General features: G+C 41.0%; 1 protein-coding gene across 1 annotated transcript in view; it reads left to right on the top strand.

The window, feature by feature from the left end:
- LOC308703251 (E3 ubiquitin-protein ligase TRIM39-like) overlaps nt 1-8,964 on the top strand; it is a gene marked incomplete at both ends in the record, with an annotated part of 46,439 nt that extends 37,475 nt beyond the window's left edge. The window contains 6 exons of the mRNA XM_081386571.1: nt 4,321-4,377; nt 6,260-6,280; nt 6,496-6,752; nt 6,821-7,013; nt 7,287-7,425; nt 8,717-8,964. Coding sequence (XP_081242697.1) covers nt 4,321-4,377; nt 6,260-6,280; nt 6,496-6,752; nt 6,821-7,013; nt 7,287-7,425; nt 8,717-8,964 — 915 coding nt within the window. The remainder of the gene's footprint in view (nt 1-4,320; nt 4,378-6,259; nt 6,281-6,495; nt 6,753-6,820; nt 7,014-7,286; nt 7,426-8,716) is intronic.
- Nucleotides 8,965-21,956: the final 12,992 nt, after the last annotated feature.

The following is a 21,956-nucleotide window of genomic DNA, read 5'->3' as shown; positions in this document are numbered from 1 at the left end:
AGGAAGGCGAATTCGCTGCGGGATTATGCTGAGTGATTCACAGTTTACTTCAGGATGCCAGTGGCTCAGTTTGATGCTTTGCTAGCGATACTGGAGCCGCATATAAAAGAAGACCATCAATTTATGTGAACATATTGATCCTGGACAGTTCTGGATCTTGGCGTTCGTTTGTACGGTGGCTCTGAATTGTCAAAATACCTCTCAACATGCTTGCTACAGATGCAAAAAGCAGAGAATTGAACCTGATCCGGATTTATTTTTTATGATGGATGAATGTTTCGGAGGCAGTGTGTAAACGTGATTGACACAAGGTGGTTGCATTTAATTTTTAAAGTACACGCGGTTACAAAATCCTCACATCCGCATAAAAGTGAAGAATATTTTGGCCTTTAGCTCAATTCTCCTCAGACGGACCGTAAATTTTAAATAGTAGAGATTCGCACTTCAGGATAGTGACGTGTGCACTCGTACAGTGACAGTCTTATTAAATAATAGTTTTATTAAAGCTAACAGATTATTATTATTATTATTATTATTATTATTATTATTATATCTTAGAAACTTTTTTTAGTATGCTTTCATCGTTTATTTTTTACTTTTAAATGCCACATTGATTTACCCTTGTACAATATGCAGGAAATCAATGAAGATTAATGACACTAGGCTTGTTCGACTTCATGCAGCTCTGCGCAGACCGATCGGCGGCTGACTTGAAGCAGTGCATGCCGGTTAGAAATTTTGTCCGACTTGATACAGCGCCGACGCCACGTGACTGTGACGTATGCCATCAAAGTACCGCGAGAGCAATACGAGAGTAGCCGGAGAACTCAGCCAGCGCAGCTTCTCAAGAGCGGCTGCACTGGGCTGCACGAGGGCTGATGACGACACAGCTGTTCCACGATTGGCCGGATTCACCGCATGACAACGATCACGTGTGTTTCGTGTTTATTTCGAACACCTTTAGTTACTCTAAAGCTCTCAAATCAGTTTATTATAACAGTGAACACTCTTTTCATGTCGTTGTCATGCTATATTGTGTCATGTTTATCAAATTAAAACTGCTTAAAAAACGTAGACTCCACTTCATTGATAGTTGCTTATGTTGAACTTTATTCTTGTTCAAACAGACGCTGTATGAAGCAGTACATAAAGTATTGAATGAAAATGTCTCTGAAACATCTGTGCATTATTAGGCAAATATTGCATTTATTTCACTGCAGCTGTGGTAAAGTATGCAAACACCACGTGAGCGGTCACTACGGGAACCAGAAAGTGTCCGACTTCACGTCTCCGTTTGCAGCTCCTCCCCGCCTGCACGCGGCTACTCTCGCAGATCGGGTGCATCCAGCCGCAGCCGATGTCGAACACACCTACTATTTACACACTGCTCAATATTCATGAAATATGGGCGGAGCTTCATGACATCACTGCAGGCGAGTGAAAGACTTTCGTGAAGGTGAAACTATAACAGGTAAACTGAAAGCTTCTTCAGACAACAACCTTTTTATTCAAACACTCTGAAACTAGTGATTTACATCTGATATTCACTCACAGGTAAGTGACAGAAATGTAAGAGTTTAGTAGAGTTTACCAGAAAGCAGTATTATCAAAAGCAGTATGCTATTAAAAGTGCGTTTGATTTGTGTATTTTCATGTCAGACTTCAGAAACAGGAAGAACTTGAATAGATAGACAGAATGAACAAAGTCCAATGAAAACTAGGCTACTCCATAAAATGAGAATTGCATAATGTTTAGAAGATTTTTTATTTATTGGATTATTTATCTGTAAAATAATTACTTTTCTGTGTTGTCTTTCATATATAGAAAGATCCTTTCTTGATTGTATTAAAGGTCCCGTTGCATGCGATTCCATGTTTCAAACTTTAGTTAGTGTGTAATGTTGCTGTTTGAGCATAAATAATATCTGTAAAATAATAAAGCTCAAAGTTCAATGCCAAGCTAGATATTTTATTTAACAGAAGTTGACTACAAAAAAACGGCTCGATTGGACTACACCCCTCTACATCCTGCATTAGTGACATCACCAGAACCGTTTCTTGACTAACCTCCGCCCACAGGAATGCTCCCTCAACTCTACTGGCTACTTGCGCACTTCTTATAACTTAGCCTACTGTGTTTACTCAGCTCTTACGGTGATTTTCTGAAGTAAAACTGACGCTTCATCTTTTTTGTGATGTACAATAAACTTTATTAAACTCATCAGTACATGTTTGATCATCGTTCAGACAGCAGACTTGTAGGCTATTAATAAATAATGGATACATAGCCTACAAGCAGATGACAAATACGTTATAATAACCGTAATTAAACTACTAAACCATACCTGTTTCATCTCTATACAGCACTCTGACTCTGTAGGCATTATTGTCCGACTCGAAATGAACGCCGTTACTGAGAGTTTCTGATATTATCATCATTCCGTGAGATGAATTTTTCCTGACAGACTGAGCACGAGCTCATGAAGCTCCGCCCCCTGTGTCGTCCAGCAGCACCTCATTTGCATTTAAAGGGGACACACTGAAACGGCTCGTTTTTCTGAGCCCCAAAAAATGTCAATTTAAACATGCTGTAAAAAATGATCTGTTGGGTATTTTGAGCTCAAACTTCACATACACACTCTGGGGACATCAGAGACTTATTTTACATCTTGTGAAAAGGGGCATAGAACGGGACCTTTAAATGCTGTTGTTCTTGTTCTTCACTCTGGCTATTAGAGACATAACTAGTTTCTTTTAGGCATGCAGAGAGAGATGATAATCAAATACTTTGACATAAACATCTGTTCATATTTACATTGCTATAACAGATTTTATGAATGCGCTGGAATATGTCACTATAATGATGCATTTTGTCCCCACTATAGGTGTTTGTGTGACAATTCCTTATAATCAATTTCATGTATTTCTCTGTGAAATAGCAAAGGTATTTCTTAAAGGAGAACTCCGGTCAATTTTAACATTGAGCTCATTTTTTTGTACATTTGGAGTGCTGTCAGTACAGAGAACAAAAATTTGCACCCTGTTGACTTCAATGGGGCAATATTTAAACCTGCTTTTAGCCTCTTAACATCCTATGATAAACCTATGCGCGTGAACTCGACAATCGACTACTTTGGACTTCAACCGAAAACAGGATGTAAACACAGGTATGTGCGCTGGCTGAAATAACATCATTTTTATACATATCTTTCACATCTACTGCAGTCAGATTCACTCGTGTTCACTCTGAAGGAATCACTCACATTAGCTGTGCACTTGTAATGACACATCAAGGATGTTAAGAGGCTAAAAGCAGGTTTAGTACTTGCCCCATTGAAGTCAACAGGGTGCAAATTTTAAAAAGAGGATAACACGGTGTAGGCAACACCGATTTTTGTCGTTGTTCTCTGTACTGACAGCACTCCAAATGTACAAAAAAATGAGCTCAATGTTAAAATTGACCGGAGTTCTCCTTTAAATGAAAATACACAAATTACCCAGAACTAGAAAGAATGATACGAGTTGACCTTCTGAGGTGCTGCCCTGCCTGTGGTGGTGCAGTTTAAGGCCTGGAATAACTGACGGAATAATACTCAGTTTCTATACTTAAGTATAGGTTTGAATAATTTTTACCTACTCATGTAGCCTAAACTTTAGAGTAAAACTAGGGAAAATCTTGTACTTTGTACTCCTTACAGTCTCATTTACTTACAGTATCAAAAGATAAGAAAGTCTATGACACCTGATAAAAAGCTATCTGTATTTCTTTTTATCTCAATGGCAGTTGCTTGACATGTGCAGAACACCTAGAAATACACAACTTACCTGTTGTCATCTTTGTTCATGAGCACAGCGTCTATAATACAGTTTATACGTTGCATGGAAATAAATGTTTTGCCAGTAGGCCTATACATGACTACTTGTGAATTACTGAATGATACTTTTTGGCCATAGAATGGTGTAGTTCGGCATCTGTCAGCAGGAGCTACGTGGACTGTGCTAACCAACTAAACTTTTATCCTGTTTATCGAGGACTCACAACACTGTTTCTGTCGAGAGAAGAAGGTAAAGAGATACAGACAAAACACTTTAAACACATTGTGAAATGCATCCTAAATTCCAGCTAAAAGTTAATTTTGTCAATTTTTGAGAATGCAATATAAGTTACCTTCAAAGCTGACAGACATGGACTAAAATCCATATGTATAAAAGCCATTTAATTCATGGGGTCTAACATTTATTATTCAAATAAGAATTGTTTTGTCAGAAGATTGAACGCTAAATTCAGTAATAAATGTGTCTGTTTTTCTCTGTATGTAGATGATCCAGGACAGAATGAAGAAGATTCAAGAGATCACGCGCTCAGAGCAGAGAAAAGTGAGTATAAAAAATTATTTGAATAATTTGGCTTGCAATTTGAGCCACAACTTATCACAAGCTTTGCGATCTTTCTTCGAGAAGTGTTCCTTGAACTGAATCTTCCTCTTTTTGCAGACTCGCACCTCCAATGATTGTTTCCTTACTTACTTACTTCGTCTCAGACCGTCCACATTTCCAACTGGATGATTATTGGTCTGGGTGTCCTGTTGTTAGCAACATTGATCATCTTGCCTAAACAATATACCGTGAGTGTGCGAGAGTGTGTGTAAGTGCATTGGTTTAGGAGTGTGTGGTTTGGTACTTGCGGTTAAGTGTGTCTTCAGCTGCTTCTTGAACAATGTGATGGTCTCAGCAGTTCGGTTGGAGGTTAAAATAAATAAATAAAATATTTAAATTAGGGGAAAACAAAAAGATAAAAAAGAGCAGTAAAAGAATAACGTTTTTTGTTACTGTTTGCAAATAATATATGTATATATTTTTAAATATGCACCTATTCAGCCGTATTCATATACCTAATCTGTTGAAAATTCAAAACAGAAAAAATCTAGTCCTCTAGTCTCCTCACAGTCAATGAATTACATAAATCACACGTAACTGAAAATTTCACAAAAAAAAAAAAAAAAAAAAAAAATTGGTTTACATCACTTGATATTACCGTTGGTCATTTAACATTAAAACAGTGTCAGTGTTCTGTCACTTCGGTCTGTTTATTAGTGGTTTTGATGAGAGACTCTGAAGCCTTGTTTATAGTTTGGCCTGGCTCTGCAGCGCGAGCCTCCGCTGGCTCCGCACACTTCTCCCCAAATTGACGAGGCATTTGTACTTGATGCGCTCATCAACCGTCCACTTTTCAAAATGGATGATTATTGGTCTGGGTGTCCTGTTGGTAGCAACATTGATCATCTTGCCCAAACAATACACCGTGAGTGTGCGAAAGTGTGTGTAAGTGCATTGGTTTAGGAGTGTGTGGTTTGGTACCTGCGGTTAAGTGTGTCTTCAGCTGCTTCTAGAACAATGTGATGGTCTCAGCAGTTCGGTTGGAGGTTAAAATAAATAAATAAAATATTTAAATTAGGGGAAAACAAAAAGATAAAAAGATCAGTAAAAGAATGTTTTTTTTTTATTGTTTGCAATACCTATTCAGTCGTATTCATATACCTAATATGTTGAAAATGCAAAACGGAAAAAAATCTAGTCTTCTAGTCTCCTCAAAGTCAATGAATTATATAAATCACATAAAAAAGTCTATAAAAATTAATAATAATAATTGGTTTACATCACTTGATATTACTGTTGGTTATTTAACATTAAAACAGTGTCAATGTTCTGTCACTTTGGTCTGTTTATTAGTGGTTTTGATGAGAGAACTCTGAAGTCTTGTTTATAGTTTCGCCTGGCTATGCAGCGCGAGCCTACATTGCACGGACGAGGCATTCATACTTGATACTTGATTACTACACTATTAAGAAGGGCCCTATTTGAGGGGACAGTCATTTGTAGTTGTATCTGAAATCAAACGTTATCGAAAAGAATACTACAAAACACACTACAAAAGAATTGTGTAAAGCAGTAAACCTTGAGATTAGTACTTGTGACATTTGAACAAAATATATGGATATGAGAACATATGAATAAAACAAAAAAATTAAACAACAATCTATTAAATATTTTCTTAAACATGGATCTTTGTTTTCATTAAAAAGGTTACAAAGTTACAAACAATGCCATGCACAACACCACACGACCGCCCGCCCACACCGTGATTGCATTATTTTTTTGCACAGGAACTTTCGTGTTTGTGCGGACTTGGCCAGTATGAACCAAGCTTGACACTGCTATTCTCTTGTCTTGTCATGGTGAGCATGTGGTTCCCTTTCAGTCGGTCACCCCCGACGTCAAGGTTAGTGACCGACGAATAGGTATCTCGCTAGAGGGATGCCGAGGGATGGTCACGATCATTGTGTCATGTAGTGCTTCAAACACGCTCAAATAGCATTCGTGGATGAGTCATGCACCCATTGCGGAAAGATGACCATAGCGGAGTTGCGGTTGAGCCTCTAATAGCTCCAAAGAGGTGGGGTCCCTGTGTCTCTGCCTCAATCTAATCCTCCTCAGACGTCCCCCGATGACCAGATGTCGATCGCTGCATCGGACGATGAGCCAGACTTCTTTGGAGGTGACTATTCGGCTATGTTGCTTATTTCGGGAACCGTAGTATTGCCTGAGTCAGATCCAGATATGATGCTATCCTGGGCCACTGAGAGGGTCGGGCTCAAGTGGAACCCACCACCATATTCCGAGCCCTTGAGGCTGGACGATTACTTTTACTGTAATTCCTCCCCCCTCACCACCCTTGATGGTGCCCTTGAAGGGTTACACGTCGATTTTCCCTGTGGAATGGGCCATTGCTATGCAACTGTGCCCTAACTCCACCTGGCAGGGAAGCCTGTAAGCACTCGTTGGATTTAACCAGCAAGGCCGCCTCTTCCATACACACCATGGCGTTGTTGCAGGTCCATCAGGCCAAGGCACTGAAGGAACTGCATGAGGGTGGTCACGAGTTTGAGTTGTGCACAAACATCATACCGCAATGGACCTTGCGCTTCGCGTCACGTCCCGTAGCCACATCTGCTGTGCCCCGCTGGTTCAGTTCACTGGCTCGGCTCCTCAGTGAAAGCATTAAAATGCGATGCATATGCTTGTGCCGCGATGCACCGCAGCTGATAGCAATTATCTCACTGCGATGTGCATTGGCTCGTTTTAGTTACACTTGAAGTATATTGGCCTTGACGTCGGAGGTGACCGACTGAAAGGGAATCACATGCTCACCATGACAAGACAAGAGAATAGCAGTGTCAAGCTTGGTTTATACTGAGCTCTTCACTGAACTGATCCGCTCCTTTTAGAGATGTCAGTCTGAGCTGCTGATGATGGAGGAACAGCATAAAGCAGCAGAGAAACAGGCTGAAGATCTCATTAAAGAGCTGGAGCAGGAAAACACTGAGCTGAAGAGGAGAAACACTGAGCTGGAGCAGGAGCATACAGGTCTGTTTATTAACCGCTAAAGCCCCAAAAGTTATGGACTGCAGCTTTAAAGAAGCATTATGTGACATACTTTAGTGACATATAAGGCACATTAAGTGAAACTGGCTCAATTATCATATCTTGTTTTGTGCAAATAATTAATTCCTTTGTCTTGGCAACATTAATTTCTAACTGGCTAGAGCAACGCCATTTTTCAAGGGCCTTAATGTGAGTCGGATAGGCAGTATCAGCTGAGGGGTTTGTGTTCTCTAAGGCCGTGTCATCAGCATATTTAAAAATCTAAAGGGTTTCTCATTGATCAAAAAGTCATTTGTTAAAAGAGAAGAAAGAACAGGGGAGAGAACGCAGCGTTGTGGACCAATAACCCTGTATTCATATTGAGATCAATCAGCATTTTCAGGAGAATGTGTGTCTTCATTGAATTGAAAGCTGAGCTAAAATCTATGAATAAAACCCTGGCATATCCTTTAGGATGCATAAGATGTTTAACTGTATTAAGCAGGGTCAGCACAGTATCATCTGTCTATGTGAACTGGAGTGGATCTAGTAAAGACGCCAAAGTGGAGGTCAAATGACTGGCCTTGTTATTGAGAGCTTGTTATTTGGGGAAATTTTCAGTTTTAGTTTCAGACAATATCTTCTGAATCTATCTATCAAAAACGTGATACAATCGATCAATAGTCCAGTTTAAATGAGTGGGACAACTTCAGGGAGCCCTATCATCTTTGAGTGTCTACAGAACGAGCCAATGAACGTTGGCGTACGTGAATCACATCACGCGCCCCGCCCCGCTCGGGTATAAACAGGAAGCGGGCTCACGCACACATTGTCTTTCACTTTGGAGCCGAGCTTCTGTTTGACTTCAGCATCGTCTGTCGCAGCATCGGAGGGGGAGCTTTGCTCTGGAGACAAAGATTCTGTTGCGTTGCCCCCTTCGGGGAGTGTAGCGTTGCCCGAGTCCAATCCAGAGTGGGCAGCTATGCTTTCCCGGGCCACCGAGAAGGTCGGGCTTTAGTGGAACCCTCCACCAGCTTTAGTGGAACCCTCCACCACGTCCCAAACCTTCTCGGTTGGATGATTCGTTTCTCGAGGCGGGCAGCGCCTTTCTTCCTGGAAGTGCACAAGGAGCTCACCAAGTCGTGGTCAGCGCTGTATAGTGCCAGACTACAGTCTGTTGGCTCCTCCCTCTTCACCACCCTCGACGCCGTGGCAGCCAAGGGGTTTGGTTCCCATGTGCGAGCGTGGAGTTCATATTCTCAACTACCATGACGACTGGCTTATCCTCGCCCAGTCGAGAGAGCAGCACTCACCCCAGCAGAGGATCTCTTTTCTCGGTATGGAGTTGGACTCGATCAACATGACAGTGCGCCTCACAGAGGGCTGTGTCCAGTCAGTGTTGAACTGCGTGAGCTCGCTCAGATGCAGGACAGCGGCACCACTGTAACTGTTTCAGAGGCTCCTGGAGCATATGGCATCTGCAGCCGCTGTAACGTCGCTCGGATTGTTTTATATGAGGCCGCTCCAACACTGGCTCCATGATCGAGTCCCGAGATGGGCGTGGTAGAGCGGCTCGTGCCAGGTCCCAGTGACCCCACACTATCGCCAAACTCTCAGCTTGTGGTTGGACCCTTCATTCCTGCAGGCAGGTGTTCCCCTGGAACAAGTGTCCAGGCATTATGTGGTCTCCACGGATGCCTCTGCCACCGGCTGGGGGGCCACATACAATGGGCATGCAGCTTCAGGTCTGTGGACGGGGCCTCAACTGCATTGGCACATCAACTGCCTCGAGTTGTTAGCAGTACATCTTGCACTGAGCCGTTTCAAAACGTGGCTACTAGGCAAGCATGTACTGGTCCGTATGGACAGCACTGCAACCGTTGCGTATATCAACCGCAAAGGTGGTCTACGTTCCCGCAGCATGTCACAACTCGCCCGCAATCTCCTCCTCTGGAGTCAGAAGCATCTGAGGTCGCTTTGTGCCGTTTACATTCCGGACCTGCTCAACCGTGCAGCCGATGAGCTCTCACAGCAGCAGGTGCTACCTGGGAGAATGGCGACTCCATCCCCAAGTGGTCCAGCTGATTTTCAGGCAGATCTGTTTGCCGCCCCGGACACGTCTCACTGCCAGTTGTTCTATTCCCTGACCGAGGGAACCCTCAGCATGGATGCTCTGGCAGACAGCTGGCCCCGGGGCCAACACAAGTATGCATTTCCCCCAGTGAGCCTTCTTGCACAGACCTTGTGCAAAGTCAGGGAGGAGCAGGTCTTGCTAGTTGTGCCGTATTGGCCCAACCGGACCTGGTTCCTGGAACTAGTACTCCTCGCGACAGCCCCTCCCTGGCCCATTCCTCTGAGAGAGGACCTGCTCTCTCAGAGACGGGGCACCCTATGGCACCCACGTCCAGACCTCTGGAAACTCCATGTCTGGTCCCTGGATGGGATGCAGAGGTTCTCTACGAGGCGCCTCTATGCGTTGAAGTGGAACCTGTTCGTTGACTGGTGTTCTTCTCACGAGGAGAACCCCCGATCTTGCTTGATCAGAGCTGTGCTTTCCTTCCTGCAAGAAGGGTTGGTGTGAAGGCTGTCTCCCTCCACCCTTAAAGTGTATGTTGCCGCTATTGCTGCACATCACGATCCAGTTGAAGGTAAGTCTTTGGGAAAGCACGACCTGATCGTCAGGTTCCTGAGGGGGGAGAGGAGACTAAATCCGCCTCGCCCACTCTCTATACCCTCTTGGGTTTTGTCTCTGGTCCTTTCGCACCTTAGAGACCACCCTTTGAGCCTTTGCACTCAGCGGAGTTAAAAATTCTGTCCCGGTTGCTGACCATCACTGTACAGCCATCACTATCTTGGCTCCTCAGCGAAAAACAATATGTGCGTGCGCCTGCTTCCTGTTTATACCCGCGCTGCGGGGTGGGATGCGTGACGCAATTCACGCACGCCAACGTTCATTGGCTCTTTCTGTAGACACTCAGAGTTGATAGGGCTCCCTGAAGTGATCCCAATTACGTCGTCACGTCGACGTTATGTCTCCCGTTCCCTCCTTCAGAGAACGAGGGTTACATTAGTAACCGAGACGTTGCTCTGTCTGAGGCTACATTAATCATTAAATAGATTTGAAAACGGAGATTTCATTTCTAAATGCTCTCCGTCCACACTAGCGTTTTCAAGCATTTTCCAAAGGTTTCTCATCCACACTGAAACGAGAGAAAACACTAAATTCACCTTACAGTGCATTCGTAAACCCTCATAAAAGCTCACTGAGATGATACAGATAGAACAAGACATAATCAAGTTATCATGCAATTCTTCTCACCATTATATGTTTGGTCAAAAATGCGACTGCTCTCATGTTTTGCCACAGGACAGCAAATGCGAGTGAATTTTCTGACATATTTGCAGGACTGTGATATGAAGAGTGTGCAAAGTAACATATTTTAGCAACTGTGTGAAAGTGAATTGCACATAACGGGCACAATACCGGTAAAAATATTAATATCTATGGGTTCAATATGCCTCACATGACTAAACGTTTTGACAGTCCACACTACAACTCGAAAACTGCGTTTTCAAATGTATCCAATTTGGAGAGCGTTTTCAAAAAACGTTGTTTTCATTTCTTAAAGGTCAAAACAGAGAGAAAAAGATGTGTTTTAAAACAAAACCGTATTAGTGTGGACAAGACCTGAATTCACAATCATGTTCAGCTCTTAGCATAAGTTCATTACCGGACGCACGTTTGACAGGGTAATGATGGGCAAAGGAAACCTGATCTACACCTCTTTTTCCTCTCTTTCACCTCTTCAACAATCTGTCATGCCGCCGGATTGCATAACAATCCTCAAGGTTTACAGATGAAGAGCCGCCAGTAGTGCGTAGTGACAACAAGTGAGGGTGCTTGTCCAGGCACGAATGTCGTAAGGCAAAATAATATCATGGTAGTGTGAAATTCATGGCAGAATACAGGGTAAAATACCGTTTCCAGCAAGTGTAATTCACATCAAACCAAAAGAACTGTACAAAACAAACTTAAGATCTCACACGAGCAAACAAAACACACGCGGTGAACACAGAGATCCCGTCACTGACACACAACCAGAAGTCTGACTATAAAATAAACTGTCTAAAAGGTTTCCTCACTTCACAAGGACAATATAGACAGCAAAAAGAACACTTTTTTTATACTGAATAATAATTATTACAGCTTTAATAAAAATACAACTTGACATTTCTGCTTTTAAACCCTCTGTTATGATTGTCTCATAGACCTCCATCTCATAATTCCTCATTATATTGTCATCTGTGTCCACAGGGTTGAAGTTTGTGCAGCAGTTTGCAGGTACAGTGTGATTGACACCAATACACTCACAGTGACGCATGAAAATGTTTGTTCTGAAGTTGATTGATAATGTCTGATCTCTCTCAGTGGATTTGACTCTGGATCCTGATACAGCGGATCCATTTCTCATCCTGTCTGATGATGGAAAACAAGTCAGTTATGGAGACGTTTGGCAGGACGTACCAGAAAACCCAAAGAGATTTGATATGGATTGTGTTCTGGCAAAGCAGGGATTCAGTTCTGGGAGATTTTACTATGAGGTGCAGGTGAAGGGAAAGACTCAGTGGAGGTTAGGAGTGGCCAGAGAATCCATTAACAGGGAGGCGATCACACTGAGTCCTGTGGATGGAGTCTGGATTCTTTTGCTGACTAATGAAAATGATTATGTAGTTTTTGATAGTTCATTACTCCCTTTATCTCTGAGAGTGAAACCTGAGAAGGTTGGTGTGTTTGTGGATTATGAGGAGGGTCTGGTCTCTTTTTATGACGTGGAGTCCAGATCTCATATCTACTCTTTCACTGGTCAGACTTTCACAGAGAAACTCTATCCATATTTCCGCCCAGGGTTTAATGAAAAAGGTAAAAACTCAAACCCACTGATCATCACTCCTGTCAGATGAAACGGACAAATTAACATTAACAAATAAACATGAAGAATTTGCACTAACCACGATCAAGAAGTTTTTACTTATAATTATTAAGAAAATGAATATTAAACGGTGAAATTCTACAAATCTGAATTTCCAAACTTTCCAGTGTTTCTACAAACATTTCTGAAGCCATTTTCTCTCTCTTCTCTCCAGCTGTTAACATTGAATTACTTGTGAAATGTTGAGAGCGGGGCACAAACTAACACCTTTTGACTTTTTCAGCTTGTGTAAATCCACTTGGGGTTCAGAGAATTCATTTTTTCCCACTTTAATTTCACAAATTATTAAATTATGTGGTTTTATTTCATTAATACCGTGTATATTTTTTTTCTTGATTTACCCCGAAAGAATGGAAGTGAATTGTGACAACATGCCCCATCAGTGGGGTACATTGTAACATGACCATACAACAGATTACAATTTTATCTAATCAAGAAAATTGACAAGACAATCTAAAATATTTTGCCTATAAAATACAATTATTAACTTTTTCATATAAAATAATGGCATTTTTTAAATAATTAAAAATATATATTTTTTGAGTTTAACAAAACAAACACCACAAAACACAGCTATACAGCACAGTTCAATACATAATACTAATTAATAATTTCTGAACATTAACCCTCAGTCTTTATTCACCTTTTTCTCATGGTTTCTCAATCAAATTAATAAAAGTATAGAATAGTGTAGTTCTAATAGGGGCTCATTGTAACGCAGTGTGACAACATGCCCCACCTGCGCAACTGGGATTTAAACCTGGCTAGTGAAACAAGTCAAGTCAAGTCAAGTCAACTTTATTTATATAGCGCTTTTCACAATACAGATTGTATCAAAGCAGCTTCACAGTATTAAATAAAATAGTACATCAGTGTTTGTTTCTGGTGTAAAACATCCACGTTTGGTAATGCAGATCAATAGCACTGTTGAATCGATTAATCAAATTAAGTATCCCCAACTGAGCAAGCCAAAGGCAACAGTGGCAAGGAACCGAAAAACTCCATTAGGTGACCTAATGGAGAAAAAAAAAACCTTGGGAGAACCCAGGCTCAGTCGGGGGCCAGTTCTCCTCTGGCGTTTATGAAGTAGAGACCGGATTTAACTGTAAGATTAAAATATTATATGAATGCCTGGCTGAAGAGATGCGTCTTTAATCTAGTTTTAAACTGGGAGAGCGAATCTGAGCAACGAACAGTATCAGGAAGGCTATTCCAGAGTTTTGGTGCTAAATGTGAAAATGCTCTCCCTCCTTTGGTGGATCTGGATATCCTAGGTATGACCAGAAGCCTCGAATTTAGTGATCTTAAAGAGCGCGATGGATTATAGGGCGATAGAAGATCCGTTAAATAAACTGGAGCTAAGCCGTTTAGGGCTTTATAAGTCAGTAGCAATACCTTGTAATTAATACGGAACTTTATAGGTAACCAATGTAGTGATGATAAAATTGGTGTTATATGGTCAAACTTTCTTGATCTAGTAAGAACTCTAGCGGCGGCATTTTGGACTAACTGTAGCTTGTTTATTGAGGATGCAGGACAACCAGCTAATAAAGCATTACAGTAATCTAGTCTCGAGGTCATGAATGCATGAACTAGCTTTTCTGCATCAGAGACAGATAGCATGTTACGTAATTTAGCAATATTTCTAAGGTGAAAAAATGCTGTTTTTGTAACATATGAAATATGATTTTCAAAAGACAAGTTACAATCTAATATAACACCCAGGTCTTTTACTGTAGAGGATAAAGTAACAGGACACCCTACTATGTTAAAGTTGTATTGTGAGAGGTTTTTTGAACCGATAAGTATTACCTCTGTCTTATCTGGATTTAATAAAAGAAAATTGTGCGTCATCCAATCTTTTATATCTTTAACACACTCTGTCAATTTGGATAATTTAGCGTTTTCATCCGGCCGTGATGAAATATATAGTTGAGTGTCATCAGCATAACAATGGAAACTAATTCCATGTTTCCTTATAATATTTCCAAGTGGCAGCATATATATTGAGAATAATAGAGGGCCTAACACAGATCCTTGCGGCACTCCATAGTTTACTGGAGTTATGATCGATTTTTCTCCGTTTAAACAGACAAAATGGTAGCGGTCAGATAGGTATGATCTGAACCAGCTTAATGCTTGTCCTTGAACACCGGTATAGTTTTGTAGCCGATCTAAGAGTATTGTGTGATCTATAGTATCGAACGCAGCACTAAGATCAAGTAAAACTAGTATTGAGATACAGCCTTGGTCAGAAGCTAAGAGTAAATCATTTGTGATTTTAACGAGCGCAGTTTCAGTGCTATGATGCGGCCTGAACCCAGACTGAAACTTTTCATAGGTGTCATTTTCTTGCAAGAAAGAGCCCAGTTGGGCAGACACAACTTTTTCTAATATTTTGGACATAAAAGGAAGATTTGAAATGGGTCTATAATTTGCTAGGTTATTTGGGTCTAATTGTGGTTTCTTAATGAGTGGTTTTATAACTGCCAATTTAAATGTTCTTGGAACATGACCTAAAGATAAAGACGAGTTAATAATATTGAGGAGAGGCTCTTCCACTATAGGTAACACTTCTTTCAATAGTTTAGTTGGTATGGGATCTAATAAACATGTTGTTGTTTTAGAGGAAATGATAAATTTATTTAACTCTTTTTGTTCTATAGTTGTAAAGCACTGTAATTGTTCTTGCGGGGTGATAATCGAGGCTGAATTATAAGGTGCGATTGAAGATTGAACGTTTACAATTGTGGATCTGATGTTTTCTATTTTCTCAGTGAAAAAATTCATGAAATCATTACTACTAAACTGTAACGGAATATTTTGTTCAGGTGACGCTTGTTTATTTGTTAGTCTAGCCACGGTGTTAAATAAGAACCTAGGATTGTTTTGGTTATTTTCTATTAGTTTGCGGAGATGCTCAGCCCTGGCCGCTTTTAGGGCCTTTTTATAGCGTGACGTACTGTCTTTCCAAGCGATTCTAAAAACCTCTAAATTAGTTTGTTTCCATTTACGCTCTAAATTACGGGTTTCTCTCTTTAGAACACGAGTAGTATTGTTGTACCATGGTGCTTTAATTTTCTCTCTGACCTTTTTTAGTCTCATAGGTGCAACAATATCCCATTTTCCAGAGAGAACGGTGCTCATAGTGCTGGTTAGTTCGTCTAGTTCATCTGTTTGTTTAGGTTCAGGCAGCAGCTGAGACAGATCCGATAAGCAATTTGAAAAATTATCTATGGTGGATGGAAGGATTGTTCTGCCTAATCGATAACGCGGCGCAGCATGATATATTACCGGGGTACGTAATATGCAAGTTACCATGTAATGGTCAGTTACATCATCACTTTGCGGAATGATATCTATATCGGTTGGATCGGTTCCATGTGATATAATTAAATCGAGTGTATGATTAAAACGATGAGTTGGTCCGGTAACGTTTTGCTTAACCCCAAAGGAGTTTAATAAGTCTATAAACGCAGCCCCTAACGTATCATTTTGATTATCTACGTGTATGTTAAAATCTCCAACAATTAATATTTTATCGACATTGACCAATAGATCTGAGAGAAAATTTGCAAATTCTTTTAGGAAATCAGCGTAAGGCCCTGGTGGTCTATATACGGTAGCCAAGGCTAAAGATAATAGGGATGTTTTTCTATCATCTAAGAGCGTAACATTTAGTACAAGTACTTCAAATGAAATAAACTTATAACCCGTTTTCTGAGTAACATTGAGAATATCTCTATAGATAGTTGCAATACCGCCGCCACGACCATTCAGACGGGGCTCGTGCTTATAGGAGTATCCTGATGGAGTAGACTCATTTAGACCGAAATAATCATTTGGTTTAAGCCAGGTTTCAGTAAGGCAAAGTACATCTATGCTATTATCTGTGACTATTTCATTTACAATAACTGCCTTAGGTGTGAGTGATCTAATGTTTAAAAGACCTAGCTTTAGAAATTGTTTTTGTTTACTAATAGCAACATTTTCTGTTTTAATAACAATTAGATTTTTCCTAGATCCTGCAGTAGATTTATTATTTGATCGCACTAAACGAGGAATAGACACAGTTTCTATGCAATGTTCTACACTACTATTTATATCAGTTAATTTGGTGCAGCAGAGACTATGATTTGGACTTTTGGTTACTAGTCAAAAGGTATTTAACATTTTGGAGATGTTATCTGACAGAAGATCCGATCCGAATCTGTTTGGGTGTAAGCCATCAGCACGGTATAGCCTAGGACGCTCCCAAAACAGATTCCAATTATTTACAAAGAGCAGTTTCTGCTCATTGCACCATGACGTTAACCATTCATTTAGCGCGAATAATCTACTAAACTTGTCATGTCCTAGACGGTACGTGGGAAGCGGTCCTGACACAATGATCGTTATATCAGGCGATGTGCTGCGTACCGTATCGATCAGATTCCTGAAGTCTTTCTTCAGAACTTCCGTCTGGCGCAGCCTGATGTCGTTCACTCACGCGTGCAATACCAAAGTTCCGACGCGCTCGTTATCGTTCAGAATCTCGGGAACGCGAGCAGCGATTTCAGAAACACGAGCACCAGGAAAGCAGTGACTGTGCACCTTATTTTTACCTGATGTAGCATGGACGTGCCGAACAATGGAATCACCGATGATCAAAGCATCGCGTTCTGTTTCGCGAAGAGCGGAGAAGCGGTTTTGTGTGGATAACTCGAAAACCGGGAGGGTCGGAGAGGGTCTTGGTCTAGACCTGACTCGCGTCTTCCGCTGCGGAAATATCCAGGCTTCGTGGTGGCGTGTTGGAGCCGGAGTGAACGAGACCATGGCTGATCGCGACCTTGGCGCTCGGGACCGATGCCGAGTAACGCACGGAGTAGACGAGGTCGGAGTCAGCGGGTTAGTAATGTTAATCACTGATTTGTGAGCATCAGCGCGTGATGTTTCAAGAGCTAAACGCCGGTCTCTCAGCTCGGCCTGTCTCACTAAAAGGTCGTGGATCTGTTTCTCAACAGCTTCCAGCTCAGACTGTACCGCGTGCAGCTCAAATGTGTCCTCACCTGCACCAAAAGGTAGACTACTTACATCTGATATATTCGCCATTTTAACAGATGGACAGTAAGTTAGCAACGACACTACCAGTGATGCTATCAATTAATACTAATTTCTGACAAGCGTCTTAGATATAATCCGTCTTTTAAGTGGTACGGGTGTAGAGTAGACGCACGATAGGTGAAAAATGTTTGTAAGTGAGTGTTGAGAAGACGCGTTCAGCCGTGATCCCCGGGAGTAACCTATAAGAGTATCCAGCGTAGAATCACTAACAGGCTTGAGACACGTCTGCTCAACAGTCCGCGTTGTAACTATGAGGTTTGAGCAGTAGTGCTTCTCAGTGAGGAAAAGTAGAAAATGTTTGTTGTAAGTAAGTTTAAAGAGTAAAATCAAGAATTATAAATCAAATCGATAGAGCTCAACAACGCGTTCAGACGCGACGCATGCGCATTCGACAACAGGAAATGTTGCGCATGCGCATTCGACAACAGGAAACACTTTGAAATTTCAATGGTTCACCGCTGGGGGCGATGATCTCTGTCAACCCATGAATCATGAGAACCAATGAACAAGTGTCTGTGGGGTTTACCTGATCTTGTGTCAGTTTTAGACATTTGTAGACATTTTAATTAGACATAGTATAATTCAAGTGAATAATGGTAGTTAAAAGTCTCTTATTGGCCTGTTTAGCTGAGCCATTCATAGAACAAACCCTTACAATTAATAAAAGAACATATAGACATTTGTAATCTTATTAGATGATTAGATAATTGCATTTGAAAGATTTTACTTTCAATGAAAAATTTGAAATAGATTTGTAAATGGTGTTTTTATGCATGTTTGGCCTGAGTTTTTGTTGCTTTTACACTGTTCTGCCACTAGGGGTCACCGTGGAGACGGGTGTCGGATTGTTTCGAAGCCTCGACTCACACAATACGGCACATTTGCTTCTGTTTCAGTGTTTCACAAAGCCTCGATCTGCCCACCACTAAAAAAAAAATACCCCGCGAGGGAAACCAAGACAGGTAGCAAGACTAGACAGGATCACGGCTTAGCAGGATCAGGACACGATGACAAACTGACACAGGACTGCAAACACAAGGAGAACAAATAGGGAGCAAACAAGGCAGGTAATGAGAGAGGACAGGTGGGGCAAATTAACCAAATAAATTCAAAGGCCAATTAAAAAACCAGGTACAGTAAAAAGTGCACAAATCCTTATTTTGTTAGAGCAGTGTTTGTGGTAGTCAAGAAATCACGCTGTGAAATGGGCAGATAGCGTAATATTGCTCAGTGTGCATTTTAGAAGCAAAATATATTTGCACATTTCATAATGAATTAAGTGTGCCGTTATATTTGAACACTATAAAGCATTCATCTCTTCATTGCACCTCCAAAAGGTGTGCGTATATAAAACTTTAACGGCCATGGTGTAATAAAATGTGCTAATTCACAACATTAATACATCCTTTATTAAACCGCTTTGTCAAATTTAACGCATCTTTACGGATGGTGTCGAAATTCTGAATCGATTTATTTTGTTCTAATAGTGATAATGCGAGCAGTGTCATACAGAGGGCATAGTGTATCTTAAAGGGGAAGTTAATACAAGTGGTCCTGAAATAAATACAAGAAATACTAATGTTGCTTTGTAAGATTTGACCGGGGGCGCCAATAAGGATTTCACATAGAGCGTCAAAATGGCCAGAAACGGCACTGAGCGGAGCATGAGTGTCTGAATCCCGACACAGAACTGAAGCCAAACTAGACTAAGTGCCGGGATCCAAACCCCACGCTCTGCTCATGAAACAAAGCACACAGACAAGAGAGCGCACGGCTCGAACACGCTTGAAATCAGGCACTCAGACAGAGAAAAGAAAAGAGCGTCAGGGCTCTGTCACAAAACCAAGAAATAAACTAGACAGAAGTGACAGAACAACCACAGCACACCGACCCAGACGTCAACACACTCCATGGACCCTATCTTGCACTCAGCGCAATTACACAGTCGCATGTATCATTCCTATTTTGCACCCCACGCACAGTGGACTTTTCCCTCGACAGACGCACGTCGGTAAATTAGGGAATGAACTTGCGCTCCCGGGGGATGGTTCGGCGAAAAGAGGAGGAGAGTTCCCTGCAAACGTTCCCTGGTGCTATTTTGCATTTCCAGAAAACAATTCTTTAGACTAGGTTTTTCCTGGTCAGTGGCGGAATTGTTTTCTGGAACTGCAAAATAGCGTTCAGATGCTATTTTAAGGGCGCATGCTTGGCCATAATGTAGCGAGTGCACAATACACATACACTTTGATTCTCTCATCTACACACAGACTAAGTACAGTTAAGCAGTTGACATTTTTGCAAACCATACATAATTACAAGGTAAATATTCCACATGAGGGAAATCATTGTGGTGTCCATGAAGATGTGAAAAAATGTTACACCCAAACCACACCTATGAGTAATGTAGCTACCTCAGACCAACACATTTTAGATTTGCGCAAGAGTCATTTATCCCGCCGGTATAATAGCAACAGTGCCCGAGATCCGCGTTTGATACTTTCAGATCGTTAAAATAGGGCCCCTTGAGATTTCTAGCCTGGATGCCAGTCGAACTCAGCCCCGCCCACAACATTTGAGTTCGGGAAGTTCGGTCTGGACTTGATCCGTTGTGGAGCAACTATGCTAGAACCAGAGCTGTTCAGACCAATCAAATGGTCAGGGCGGGCTTTATACGATGATGGACAGATGATCAACAGTAACGTAATCATCCATGTACGCCCCTTAATCACAGCCCAATGGAGCAGATCAGACTCATATTCTGACTAGAATCTGAGTATGACGACGTCAGGCTATGAGTTTTCATGTGTCATGAAAACTTTCCATATACATATGATTTATATACTGTACAACCTGTATATTCTGTCCCACAACCATCACAGAAAAACAAAAACAAAACATAATTCTGTATGATTTATGTGCTGTTTTCCTCATGGGGACTAAAAAAATGTCCAGAAAAACAGAGTTTGCTCAAAATAATCTCAAAAACACGGGCACTGAAACCGGCTTTCTGCAACAGGCCTCTGGGGCTTATGTGGAATAAGGTTCTTGGTTATCGTTTTGTTAAAAAATGTTTTATTAAACTTGTGTCTTCCTTGTGCTGATAACACATTATTAGGCTCTACTATTTATTCATATCCCACACACCCTCCAATTTGCATCATTTTTATTTACTCAAGAATCCTCCGAGTGCCTCGAGGTAAAAGGGGGAAAAGAGTCATTTGATCAAAACTCAAAACAGAATCTGGTGCAAGTGTGAGAAGTTCAACCACTACATAAATAAAACTATTCTCTGTTTTCATTAAATAAGCCACTGACTTTTTATTGCTGGTAATGTCATGTACATTTAGCACATTGTACTCTATGTATTAGTGCCTTTGATTAAAATTTACAAAAAATGGCATTTTTAACGTAGCCTATCCTATAAGCTCCTCCATGATCTTTATATTCTTCATCAGCTGAGAAAAATAGTTTGTTCCCATCGTTAATTATTCAGTTTCAATGGCAACACAATTTAGTGCAGTCCATTAGGAGGAGTAATTACTGTTACGACTCAATGATATTAAAAAGCGTGACTCTATCTGAGTGAAACGCCACACTGACGGCCCGTGAACGGCTTCGCTCCAGTGTGAACGATCATGTAAAACTGATTTCTTTACGTGCTAAACTCCTCCGACACAGATTGTGTGTCGGCTTCTCTCCAGTGTTCATTCTCAGCTGATTTCAGGAGCATATCTATTTCATGTATGTTTAAGCATGTTTTATCCTCATGCAAGATTTATTTTCTTTTTTCTGATTTTACCGGCACTAGAATCGTTAACTGACATAAAAAAAAAACAATACTCAATAAATCTAGCCTACATTTTGAAATGTGAGAGATGGCAGTAGATGTGGCTTGAGTTACTAGGCAGAATAACACTGAGAAAATCATCATGTCCTTTTACATGCACAGCACTGTCTAGATAACACTAGTTATGTGTTGTTAAATGTCTGCGCTTCATAACACAGAGTCAGTTCACTTGCAGAACTGCTGTAGCTTAAAATAATTATCACAAATAAAAAGTGCACATGTTAAAAGGGGACTGAGAACTTTTGAAGCTTCAATAAAAATCACACTTTTTAGCTTTTTTAAATTGTTGTCTTTGACTCAAGTGAAACCATCTTTCTTGTTAAAGGTTCTGTAATTACAAATGTAATATATTATGAAAAGGTAATAAAAAGAAGAAACATACCTGAAGTATTAAAATCATCATCATCGCTCTGTTCTTCCTCAGCTGTGGTTTCTCATCATCTTCAGTGGCGTCTGCAGCATCTGCTGTTCTCCAGCGTTACAGTCTGAACCCAGAGACTCTGAGCAGGTTTGATCGCTGGATCCATGACTGTCACACACACACACACACACACACACACACACACACACACACACACACACACACACACTCT

The sequence above is a fragment of the Scardinius erythrophthalmus genome (assembly GCF_964197995.2).
Source record: "Scardinius erythrophthalmus genome assembly, chromosome: 15".
NCBI lineage: Eukaryota > Metazoa > Chordata > Actinopteri > Cypriniformes > Leuciscidae > Scardinius > Scardinius erythrophthalmus.
This window is presented reverse-complemented; position numbering and strand designations above follow the sequence as displayed.